The sequence below is a fragment of the Gopherus flavomarginatus genome, chromosome 12 (genome assembly GCF_025201925.1).
Source record: "Gopherus flavomarginatus isolate rGopFla2 chromosome 12, rGopFla2.mat.asm, whole genome shotgun sequence".
NCBI lineage: Eukaryota > Metazoa > Chordata > Testudines > Testudinidae > Gopherus > Gopherus flavomarginatus.
In genome coordinates this window covers 4,318,044-4,330,775 of record NC_066628.1, presented here as the reverse complement: position 1 = coordinate 4,330,775, position 12,732 = coordinate 4,318,044, and the positions used below count along the sequence as shown (strand labels likewise).

At 54.2% G+C, this 12,732-nt stretch overlaps 2 protein-coding genes across 2 annotated transcripts in view; one reads left to right on the top strand and one right to left on the bottom strand.

Annotated features, from left to right (window-relative positions):
- Nucleotides 1–299: 299 nt before the first annotated feature.
- LOC127032335 (C-type lectin domain family 2 member E-like) overlaps nucleotides 300–12,732 on the bottom strand; it is an 89,517-nt gene continuing 77,084 nt past the window's right edge. The window contains exon 7 of the transcript XR_007768760.1: nucleotides 300–437. The gene's annotated coding sequence lies outside the window, so the exon portion shown is untranslated. The remainder of the gene's footprint in view (nucleotides 438–12,732) is intronic.
- Nucleotides 4,976–12,250, top strand: LOC127033107 (C-type lectin domain family 2 member D-like). The gene is made up of 4 exons (XM_050920912.1): nucleotides 4,976–5,123; nucleotides 10,614–10,789; nucleotides 11,564–11,673; nucleotides 12,100–12,250. Exons 1-4 carry the CDS (start codon nucleotides 4,976–4,978, stop codon nucleotides 12,248–12,250), a joined length of 585 nt encoding a protein of 194 aa, XP_050776869.1.

Sequence of the window (12,732 nt, the reverse complement as noted above, 5' to 3'; positions counted from 1 at the left end):
GATCAGAGGTGCTCAGAGCAGCCTGTGCGCGTCAGCGGAGAGATGGGGAAAACAGCAGATTCAACTGAGCACAGTCCACAAGGACTTTGTAATGGGGAACCTGAGGCAGGAAGGGAGATGAAAACTCAAAAGAATCCTCAACAAGAACAGTTATTAATGGAGTTGCCAAGTAGGAATGGAGATGCAACAAGAGAACGAGACCCAGGTAATCACAGCTTCGTGGTCAGGGAACGGGAGGGGGAGACGCATGCTGGCCTTTGCAATTTCCCCTTCCCCTTCCACTGAGGGTTTGTCTCCTTGCGTTTGCCCAGGTAGCAAGGCCCTGACTGCCCCAGTGGGCTCCTGTCAGCAGTTACCCAGCCTGAACTTGTAACCGCCCTTTTCTATGTGCAGCGGAGGGTTGTGGATGAACAGTTCTGGGTGGCAATGTGTCACTCCTGTTTAAAGAGCAAAAGGCAATGAAATGCTACGAATGAACCCCAGGACACAGTGGGGTGCCAAATATCTATGTGTACTAACTACACACAGACACACCAGGCCCAGCTACAAGCACACTGCTGCTCGGGCTGGCTTCTCAAATCTAAAACACAGTGAGCGCCGCTGGAGGGCACACTAGCTATTTAAAGGGGCGCTAGCCCTATTTCTGCACACTACAGCATCCATATCTATAACGCTGGGCCCCTGTTCTGTGTTCATCCCTCTGCTTACCGTGAGGGCCAGACTCTCAAACAGAGCACAAGCCCCCTCACATAGTCTTGTATTTCTAGTCAAGTGCCTAGAGACCAGTCAGGCTGGGGCCCGTTGTGCTGGGTGCTGTACAAACGTACGCACAATGAAAGTCCCAGCCCCAAAGCACTTAGTCTCACCACATTTGGGGCACTCCCAGGGTCCCCCACTTGCGCATGACAAGGAGCCAGGTGTGTTGGGACAATGAAATTCCTACCTTCCGTTGAGGATCCCGTGTTCAAGCTGGATTTTCCCTAGGCCTTCTGAAAACGTGGCTCTGGGCATTTGGGGAAGGCTGGGTGGGGCCACAGAGCTGTTCTCCCAGCCCCACACTGGCTCAGAGGGTGGACTTCTTTTGCACAGGGTTTATTCCCTGGGTAATGAGCCAGTGTCCCCAGTTCCTTCATTTTTCAGGGTGTCTGAAGTCTCGGTGCTGCGACACCTTCTCAGCTCTCTGGTGGAATCAATATAGGCGGGAGGGATAGCTCAGTGGTTTGAGCATTGGCCTACTAAACCCAGGGTTGTGAGTTCAATCCTTGAGGGGGCCATTTAGGGAACTGGGGTAAAAATCCATCTGGGGATTGGTCCTGCTTTGAGCAGGGGGTTGGACTACAGACCTCCTGAGGTCCCTTCCAACCCTGATATTCTATGAACAGATAGTAGATTCCCTTACTGAGGGAGGGGCATGGGTTCATGTGTTCAACTGCTCTGGGCTCAGAGCTGCCTGACCTAAGGCAGAGGAGCTGGGCCCAGACACGGCTCAGGGCACAGACTGCAGAGAAGGGGAGTGAGAGACCCGTTCCTATTGCTTCTGTCTGGGAGCTGGTCACCCTTCTGATGCTCCAGGAGAGCCTGGACTGGAAGAGGGGGATTAGCTAGACCCATTTATCCTCTAACAGGAGCTGAGATCCCTGTAACTCAGTGGGATTTGGGGAGGACATTGTTGGAACTCTGTAGTTTTAATTAATATCCAGGCACGTGCAAGGGCACACATTCCAGCAATACAAATAAATACCTGGTCTGTGGCTGCTCCCATGCTGCTGGTTACTGACGTTGGCTCCCTGATCCCCTGCCGTGGAGCAGCCCTGCGGGCATTCATGACTTCTCTTTCAGGTTGTGTCTGTTCCTTCAGGAAACTATTAGCATGGGGCACAGCTGCAGGTCTGGTCGTCGTCGTCGTCATCATCAGGGGTTTGGGGGCAGCTCCGGCAGGTGAGTTCCCAGCCCGTCTGGCCTCCTCTGTGCTTCCCATTCAGTTGCATGTTCTCCCCTCCCAGCCTGTCTGACCTTAGCACTGGGTTCAGGAAGGATTCACATGAGATGTCTTTCCAATTCCTTCCCCGCCCACCGGCCGCAGTGCCCATCACTCCCTCTGTACAGCTCAAACACACGCCCCATATTACACACACCTGAAGCAATGGAGTGAACATAATTCCCACCACAGGATCTCTAGCTCATCTGCACAGTGTTCCTGTGAGGACACAGGACAGGGTTTGCAAGTACTACAGTGTTTCTGAGACAGGCTTGATTAGGCAGTGGACACAGGGAGAGGAGGGGAGCTCACTGCAGCCCAGCTGGGAAATAAACCTGTCTGTCAAGTTGGAACGCAGATGGGAGAGTTTCCACCTCGGCTATTAACCACTCCAGTTGGCACACGCCGTAAATGCTGTTTATGCTGCTAAATGTGACCCTTATTATAGATTCACTGCACACAGACTTTCATTTCAGTCGCTGCCATGTTCCCCCAGCTCCCTCCACTGGAGCCTGGCAAGAACAGCAGTTCAAATAACTCCCTCAACGTTAAAAAACCCAGGCAGTGCATAGCAGAGGCTGCTCATAGCACTCTGGGCATCCAGACCACCTTAACTCTGCCCCCCATAGACACTCCGTGAAAATCCAGCTGTGCTCTCCATCCATGCCAAGCCCAGGAAACAGGCTGCTGCCCTCTTTAGCCTAATGTGGTGAAGTGCCTGATGGAGGCTCGTGCATGGTTAGTATTCAGTATCATTGCCATCTAGATTGGACACAGTGCCATGCAAGAGCAATCAGACCCCCACTCCTCATGAAGGACCCATTCTGTTCTGGCACAGAGGGCTTGGCATAGCAGCTACCCAGCCCCTCACATGCTGGGGCCCTCGGGCTCTCTGAGGCAGCCAACTCTCCCTGTGTCACTAAGCCCAGTTGCAGGGAGTCTAAATACCTAACCTCCCCCCTGCCCGGGACATCCCCCGGAAAGCAGCACCGTCCGTGTGAGACTCCTGCTCCTCTACTTGGGCTCAGACACAAACATAGGATTAGTGTGCTATGCAGAGTGCCCTACTCGGTACGTGATTGGAGCAGGCCAGTGTCACTACAAGGGGGCAGAGTTAAGGTGATCGTGGAGAGGTAACATGCTCTGCAGTGCACATGTTCCTGATATCTCTAATAGCCCTGCCATGCTTACTAGGCTCTTGTTGGGAAGCCAGGGAATTAAATAACATGATCAGGGTTCTTGGACTGAGCACCGTGACCCTATCCCAGCTCCTATGGAAATTAATGCAGAGCATCTATGTATTTTAATAGGCTAGTATAAGGGGGAGCTGTTTCAGGGTGCCCCCTTGTGGCCTAACATGGCCCTGCAGGTGTGCTGCCTCCAGCTCCCTCTTTGTGTCTTGTACCAAGTACCTTAAATTAAGATTCCTCCCCTCTTCTGCTGTCGCATTAAGTACTGTACAGCAAATCAAACTGTTCCTTTGCCCATCAAGTCTAACGTCTGTTCCCCTGGATTCAGGGATCCCCCACCCAGCCCTCCTGGACCTGTGTAATTCTTTGGGTAGATTCCTCTCCTCGGATCAGGAGTCTCTGAGCCTCTTTCTAGGGTCTGTGCTGGCCCCTTCCAACTCCTTCTCTGCAGAGATCAGCCGGCAACCAGCCCTCCTCTCCCCCAGAGATTCTCTGCTGCCTCTCTGGGAACTTCTCTTCTCTCCAGGCCTGGACTGGTTTTTAACCCCGTGACTGCCTGTCCTGGGCCCCCAGGAATTTCCCCAGCTGGGGAGGAGGGTGGAGTGAGGGACAGGTAGGGCTGGCCCCATTACCTTTGGAGGCCGGTTATGCTGTGACAGGCAAGACCAGCCCCAGTGTAACTTCTGTTACTCACCCCATTCAAACCATTGCACAGGCGCCTTCCAACCCCTCCCTGGTGCTGCTCATATGGATTAGAGAGTCGGACAGTCCCAGTTCTGTGCAGCAGCCAATTGTGGGTCAGGCCTGAGGTTAAAACATTGGCCTGGGCATTGGGATTCCTGGGTTCTGTTCCCAGATCTGCCCCTGGGTGACTGGACAGAATGCCTCAGTTTCCCCTTAATAAAATGTGGTTAATTGCACTTCCCTGCCTCACAGGGCAGGGGAAATGTGAGACTAAAATCAACCATGCTTGTGGGGAACTCGGGTGCTGCTATGGTGGGTGTGCGCATGCTGAAAGGCCTATAAATAGGAAGGGTGGGCCAGGAGGTCGTGCCTCTGTCTAGGCATTCACACTACACCCATCATGGGGGTGCCTGAGCTTGGCCTATACAAGTGACGGCAGTGCCTGTATGTGTCGGTTCCTGGCCGTCTGGGGCAAACCACTGCAGAGCCAGACCCAGCATAACTGCTGGATTTGTGTGCCAGGTGCCTGGAGATTGTGCCCCAGCCCGTTGCTGCCCTGGCCAGATAAGTTTTTCCAGTGGATCTAACAACTCACAGCACAGAAGCAGCTTCCCATGGCTGAGGTGCTGGTGCCACTCTGTGGCCGAGGTGCTCAAGTTCCCGCCTCTGAGTCCAGTTAGTGCCATGCGCTGAGCATGCCCCTGAAATTCATCTTACAAAAGCGCCATAGCCGACACTTGTGTGAGCCCCCCGGACTCGGGAGGGGTATGGTGTGAGCGAAGGACTGGCCAGGACTCCATGGTTCACATCACAGCTCGGCCCCCTGACTCCCTGTGACCTGGAGCCAGCCAATCCCCTTCTGTATTGCCAGCCCCCGGCTGGCTAAGGAGAAACCATGTGGGGTAGAGAACTCTAATGCCATTAGTTTAACTGAGCAAAGGGAAAATATCTTCTAGTCCCATGGAATCTAACTCCAGAGAGTATTTGCCCCAGGGAAGCCCTGGGGAAAGTCTATAAAGAATACAGACCCAGCCTCCTCCATCTTCAGGCAGTGGAAGGTGTGTCCCCAATAAAGCTTTTCCAGGCCTAGTTTCTAAGAGTCTCCAAGTTTTGACTCCACACTATGTCCTTCCCCATTGTACAGGCATCGGGTTTGCTGCAGATCCAGCGTCTCCCTGTGCTGCAGCGCGAGCTGCCGAACCAGCCCTCGTCCATCAGAAAAGCACAGTCACCACCTCCTCTTATCGGAAACCTGCAACACAGACCCAGGGGTGGGAGTCAGGGAGGGGCTGGGCATTGCCCATCAATCACGGACAGGGGGAGACGCCACCACAGGGCTGGGCAGCCAGAGGAGCAGCTGCACCGAGAGGCATCGGTCTGGCTTTAGACTCCTCCCTGGCACAAGGGGGAAAATAAAGGTGTAGGAACACAAGTAGTGGCTATTGCACAGCAGGGAGAGGAGAAACGAGGTGGGGCTGAAAGACAACAGCTGGGGCTTCCAGAAGAGTCTTTATGCTGGTAGATATGAGGCACGACTTGCCCACTACTCAGCTTTGCCTGACGCTCTCCCTTAGCCCCAACTTTCTCTCCAGGCCCATTTGGCACAGAGGGGAGAGAATCCACAGGCCTCTCACAAGACAGCGAGCAGCACCAGCTCTCTGCGGAGAAGAATTTGATATGATCCTCCCCAGGCAGCTGGGGGACTGTCAGAGAGGCCGCAGGCCTGTTTCAAACCCGATGGGCTGTCAGGACAGACTGTTAGTAGTGAAATCAGATTTCTCCCTACAGCCTTCCCATGGAGAGAAACTCAAATTTCCCCAACAGTGAAGGACCCTGTTCTTCTCCGCACACCACTCCTCAGAGTGGGCTTAGGGAGTCTAACTTCCACCCGGACAGCCCAATGGGGAAGGGGGAGCTCAGTTAGTGTCTCCTCCAGCAACCTCCCTTGTGCCCAGAACTGTGGTGTACTGTAAACTCCGTGGGGCAGGGACCCTCTCTCTGTTCTGTGATCGTACAGCGCCTGGCACAATGGGGCCCTGATCTAGGGGCTCTGCATTACTATGAATTACAAACAATAACAACACCGCACGGGGGACTCAAACGCTGCTGGAATACTGGTTTTAGTCCATGAAAACCAAATACCAATAAGACCCCCACCCCAAACAACCTTGGTTAAATATATTCTTCATCTTTTGGCAGCACGGCAGGCACCTGTGATCTAACCCAGAAAATGTTACTGGAGGGAGAGCGTAGCACTAGGATGTGGTCTCCCTCCCTAATGGGTGGAGAGAGAGCCATGACCGCCCCCCTCCGGCGGGCAGAACCGGGATACCTGCAGCCACCCCGCCGGAAGCAGGGGGCGGGGCAGGAACAGGAACTATTAAAGGCCAGCCCACTAGCTCAGTTGGGGCAGAGCTGCCAGAGGAGCTGGATGTCTCTCCCTTGCTGCTGGAGCCTGGACCTGATGGAGGCTGCTCCCGTGCCAGAGACCGGCAAGGGCTGCCAGACACCAGGGACACGGAGGAGCTGTTGGAGCTACTGCTTGCCCTTTACCCGGGCAAGACCGATGCCAGCCCCAAAATGCAGGTACCTGGCCTGGGAGTGTAGGAAGGAGCCCAGGGAAGGTGAATAGGGTTTGGCTTTGTGTGGTGAACTGGGAATGTTCTTAATGTTTTCTCTGAATACGGTGTTGGTGCCTCAGTGTCCCCTAGGCAGTTCTTAAGTATCTAAGTGGTAGGATAAGGGTGTGTGATTGCTGCAGAGCAAGGGGCCAGTGCACCTAAATGCCTGACCTGCTGTCTCCTAGCAACTGATGGCCTGGGCCCCCCCCTCTGCAAAGGTGCCAACTGAAGGTGTTGGAGACAAAGAGGTTGGGTGACCTCCTGGCCCAGGAAAGGAACTCAGCAGAGAGGAGGGGCTGGAGGTGGTTTGAGTCGAGCTGGCTGGGGACGAGAAGTGAGGGCAGACGTGGGGTCTGGCTCATTGCCCCCCCCCATGGACCCAGCTGAGGGGTCCTGGTCACTGTACCTACCAGCTCTGTTTTAGACCCTGTTCCTGTCATCAAATAAATCTGTTTTACTGGCTGGCTGAGAGTCACGTCTGACTGCAAAGTGGGGGTGCAGGACCCGGTGGCTTTCCCAGGACCCTGCTGGGGCAGGCTCACTGTGGGAAGCGCACGGAGGAGCACATGCTGAATGCTCCAAGGAGAGACCCAGGAAGTGAAGCCGCGTGAGCTTCTTGCCCTGCAGACAGTCTGCTCCGAGGGAGAGAAGGCTCCCCAAAGTCCTGACTGGCTTTGTGGGGAGCAGTTCCAGAGCATCACCCATGGACTCTGATGCTATTGACTTCCCTGCCTGCACAGACAGCAAGTGCTAATGCATAGGGCAGCTGTTTATGGTGAACACTAAACTGGGAGGAGTGGTAGATATGCTGGAGGGCAGGGATCGGATACAGAGGGACCTAGACAAATTAGAGGATTGGGCCAAAAGAAATCTGATGAGGTTCAACAAGGACAAGTGCAGAGTCCTGCACTTAGGACGGAAGAATCCCATGCACTGCTACAGACTAGGGACCGAGTGGCTTGGCAGCAGTTCTGCAGAAAAGGACCTAGGGGTTACAGTGGACGAGACGCTGGATACGAGTCAACAGGGTGCCCTTGTTGCCAAGAAGGCTAACAGCATTTTGGGCTGTATAAGTAGGGGCACTGCCAGCAGATTGAGGGATGAGGATTGGGGGCTAGGATAGCTCAGTGGTTTGAGCACTGGCCTGCTAAACCCAGGGTTGTGAGTTCAACCCTTGAGGGGGCCATTTAGGGAACTGGGGTAAAACTCTGTCTGGGGATTGGTCCCCCTTTGAGCAGGGGGTTGGACTAGATGACCTCCTGAGATCCCTTCCAACCTTGATATTCTACAATTCTATTCAGCATTGGTGAGGTCTCAGCTGGAGTACTGTGTCCAGTTTTGGGCGCCATGCTACAAAAAAGATGTGGAAAAATTGGAGAGAGTCCAGCAGAGGGCAACAAAAACAATTGGGGGCTGGAGCACATGACTTATGCGGAGAGACTGAGGGGATTAGGGGGAGGGATAGCCCAGTAGTTGGAGCATTGGCCTGCTAAACCAAAGGCTGTGAGTTCAATCCTTGAGGGGGCTGTTTAGAGATCTGGGGCAAAATCAGTACTTGGTCCTGCTAGTGAAGGCAGGGGGCTGGACTCAATGACCTTCAAGGTCCTTTCCAGTTATATGAGATAGCTGTGTGTGTGTATATCTATATCTATATATATATGTTCAATCTGCAGAAGAGAAGAATGAGGGGGGATTTGATAGCTGAAAGGGGGTTCCAAAGATAATGGATCTAGACTGTTCTCAGTGATACCTGATGTCAGAAGAAGGAGCAATGGTCTCAAGTTGCAGTGGGGGAGGTTTAGGTTGGATATTAGGAAAAACTTTTTGACTAGGAGGATGGTGAAGCACCAGAATGGGTTCCCTAGGGAGGTGGTGGAATCTCCTTCCTTAGAGGTTTTTAAGGCCTGCTTGATAAAGCCCTGGCTGGGATGATTTAGTTGGGGATTGGTCCTGCTTTGAGCAAGGGGTTGGGACTAGATGACCTCCTGAGGTCACTTCCAACCCTGATGTTCTATGATTTTATGATACTAACATGAGCCCAGCTGTATCTGCCAATAGTCTGGGGAAGGGGGTGCAGTGAGATTGTATGGGTTGGGATTTATCTATTGCCCTGGGATCTGCTGAGGGGCCCCGGAGGGTTTAGCAGCTGGCAGAGGGGGTTGAATCCAGGTCTGCCTGCATTAGGAATCCTCTGTACCACAGTAACAACATTAGTGCAATTGAATTGGTGCAAATTGCTAACGTAGATGAGCTGCAGTGGTGCAGAAAGGGACTTGCCGTGGTGCAATTGTCTGTAGTAAGTTACCAGAGCAGAACAGGCTGCTCTGACACATCTGTGCAAGGGGTTTGCAGTAATGTAACTTTCTCCTCATCCTTACACCGGTGCCAGCTGCCCCGCTGCAGGTCGGCTGTGAGTCCCAGCTCACTGCAGGACTGGCCGGCTATTGCAATGAGCGGCATTGGCTCACACAGCATAAGGTGAGATCTGGGAAGTTGGGGTTCCACGCCTGCAGGTACAGGGAGCCCCCAGGACGCAGTGGGGTCAGATGGTGGAGATGGCACCAGTCTGGGGCTTCTTACTGTGCCCTGTCCATCCTAGACAGTACTGGAAGGGGCCCACAGGCCTGGCAGCCTTTCTCCTGGGGGCCTGTGTATTCCCATATCCAGCTCTGTACAGGGTGTGAAAAGTGAAACTGTGCAACACGGCTGCAGCAGCTCCCTGAAATGAGTGACACAAATCACACACTGAGCAGGACTGTAAAGCATCGTATGCACTGACTGCCCTGCTCTGTTTGTGCATGAGCACTAGTGCGCACAGCACACTGCACCGTGAAATCTCCAGGGAAATACATGCCTGGTGCATGACCTGCTCGTTCTTTGATCACCACGGCACCGGCTGCTAATGTTCTCCTAAACTTGTGTGTCCTAGTCCCAGGGGAAGGCTTAAACTAGCTACGGAATTATTGTGGTGCAAATTGAGGTACAAAAAAAGTGACATGCACAAAAATGGCTGGAGGGGTTTGAGTCCAACTCCACGCCACCCCAAAAAGGAGTCAACACAAAATTCCCCTGAGGCTAAGAGTGAACAGGAGTGATTGGGGGCAAGAGGTGTGGGGGTGGGCAGACTAACTGACATGGTGTTTGGAATGGGTTAGCAACTCTTCCCCACAGTGACCCTAATAACCCTGCCTCTGGTTATTCACCTACTGCTCTGACCTTGTCAATAGCTCCTTAGTGTCAGTTATGGGTGGCCCCACTGCTGCTGCTCTCTCTGGCACTGAAAGAGTTACACTGCAGGCCGGTCAGCTGGGGCTTCTGGATTCTAGCTGCTGTATTGGGGGAGAAATGTCTGTAGATGAGAAGTGCATCAGGTTGCAATTGGCCAGTCAGTGTAACTGGCCATTTGCTGTTACTGGAGCTCTGGCGTCGCCATGGGGCATTTTGTGTCCTTCCTTCTCACCTGCCTTTTATTGCTCTTGATCGTGTGGATGTTGATCTTGTGCCTGGGATGAAAAGCTCTGAGCTGTGTTAGTCCCCCCAGGCTGGGAGTGTCACAGGAATCCTTCCTGCCAGGCAAATGTATCACAACAAATGTCTCCATCGCCCTGCGTCTGGCTGTGCTGGACGGGCCCAGGCAGCAGGTGTTCAGTCTGGGGAAGGGAAGGGAAGGGAGTTTGTTCCCATCTTCATCTCAGCCTGCCTCTCCTGGGAAGCCAAGCGCAGAGCAGGGGGAGGGGGGCAGCAGCCCAGGCTAGCAGAACTCCTTGGGGTAACAGACCTGGCAAATCAGATTGAACGTGATCTCTCATCCAGTGTCACTCTTCCTGCTGCTGGCCCGATAACTGTTCCCTCTGTCTGCAGCTCCCTGCCCAGCCCCTGCTCTAACACTCCACTTGGGCTTGGTTCTCTGTCCTTCGAAGCATGAGCTGTTTGTCAGTTGCATCCCTAATGAACGTGAACCCAAGACAGCAGCCCAGTGAGATGGGGTTCAAGTAACCCCCTTTGGGGGCTGGATTTACAGCATCCTTCCCTCCCAGTTGCTGCCAGGGGGAGTGTCAGAAGCCTGGGGTGCCAGGGCTCAGCTCTCCCCACAGACGGGCAGGCCCCCTCTTACAACATCTGTTATGTTCCCGTTTTCAGTGTGCCTATCTAGGAGTTCTCCAGCTGTCCTGGGCCCCTGCTGCCCAGACGGCTGGGTCGGATACCAAGGGAAATGCTACTATTTCTCCGAGGCCGAAGGGAACTGGAACAACAGCCAGAGCCACTGCTCTGCCCTCGGTGCCTCCCTGGCTGGGATCGACAGTGAGCAGGAAATGGTGAGAGACTCTCCTTGCAATGGCCTGGCCTTGGCTCAGTGCCGGCTGCTGCAGTAGGACCTGGGCTCTGCCCCTGTGGGATGAGGAGCGACTCTGAGCCCTCTTGTGCTGGGAGACGGAGTGAATGGACTTCCAGCCACTGAATGCCAGGCCTGGTTGGACCTGTGGCTCTAGTGTCAGTCTGTGACCGCGAGGATCTTCCCCTGTCAGCATTCTCAATAGGAGACTGCCCCTCTCTAGGGCTGGGCTGACTCAGGTGTCTCCTGGGCTGCATGGGACTGGAGAGGGGGTTGAGATCCCAGCTCAACTTGGATAGGTGAAAGGGCAGCCAGCTGAGGATGAAGGAGGCTCCTGTTAGCCCTGGCCCCTTCTGGCTGAGGATTGGGGGGGCTCTTCTCTCATCCCTGTCCCCTCCCAGCATCCCTTAGTGAGATCCGCTGGGCTCTTTCTTTCCTCTTCTCCTGCGATGGTGAGGGGAGCTTAGGTGCTCTGTATGGAGAGGCTTTGACACAGAACGTGGCCTTGCTCCCCCCAGCCCGCCATGCAGCTTAGACCCAGCAGCACCCAAGAGCTGCCCCAGCCCAGGGGAGATTGGGAGCTGGGTTTGGGGTGGGAGGGTTAATACTGAGCTGGGCAAGAGGGAGGAGAAAATCCCCAGCCCCCCCCTGGAAACACTCAGAGCCCTTCCATGTACACCTGAGATTCCCCCCCCCCAGAGCCTGGGGGAGCAGCAGGGTCGGGCTCTGACACCAACTCTCCCTTCGCTGTTTTTAGGCTTTCCTGCTGCGTTATAAAGGCAAACACCAGCATTGGATCGGTCTCTGGAGGGAGCAGGGGCTGGGTCAGCCCTGGAAATGGGTCAACGGCACCGAATTCAACAAGCTGTGAGTCTTTTTGATCCAGCCCTTCTGTGTGATGTTACTGCTGCTTCTTATGCTGATACCCACCTGGAATCTCCCCCTGGGGCAGTTTGGGTGGGTTAGGCCTGTCGGGGCCCATCCAAACCCAGCTGGGGGTGGGGGGAGCAGGAACTGGGGTTAAAATATCCCCCCAGCATAAATGCTCCATGGAGGCCAGTTGATCTTAGAACATCTCCTGGCCCAGCTGCCCCCGCTGGGGACGGGGCCTGTGGCTGGTGCAGGAGGGGGAATCGGGAGCGGGGGGGGCTGTGGCTGGTGCAGGAGGAGGAATCGGGAGGGGCTGTGAGTGCAGCAGCTCCCTGCGCTGTACGAGTGTCTCCCCCTGTCTGCGACTGATGGGGAAACACCCAACTCCTGCCTGACACCAGCTCCCTGGCTTCTGTCTTGCAGGTTTCCGATAACAGCAGATGGTGACTGTGCCTATCTGAATGACGAGAATAGGGTCAGCAGCTTGCGATGCACCAGTGAGAGACACTGGATCTGCACCAAACCTGATGCGTTTACAAAGGCAAAGGAGGCGGCAGTGGAAGGTGGCTCATAACAAGAGTATTATCAAATTTAGCACTGGAAAAGCCTGTTCACCCCCTTCCAGGAGCCCATTGGGTTGGAAGGAGCAGGGAGTGGGTAGGTGTGTCACACACAGACCAGGTACCAGCTCATGCCAAATTTCCTGTGTCTCAATGGAACCCTGAGAAATCCCCAGCTGGGGTCAGGCGGGCTCACCTTTGTGCTAAAATAGGTATTAACATTATAAGAATGTGCTTAGCCTTTATCGAATGCTTGTGAGCTGCTGCAGCATTAATCGCACTTCTGACAGTCGTATCCCACATTGTAAGGTGATATTGGAGCATTTGTGATGGGAGCCTCTGTGACTGTGAAAATCACCAGACAGGAGAGTGAATTAACTAGTGCGAAGTGCTGAACTCCAACTGCTCAGAGCTCAAAGGAGGAGGTGGGATACAAGAAGGGACTGTATCTGTCTTGGTGCTGCTTGGACGCTGAGGGGCAAGGCTTTCGGAGCAT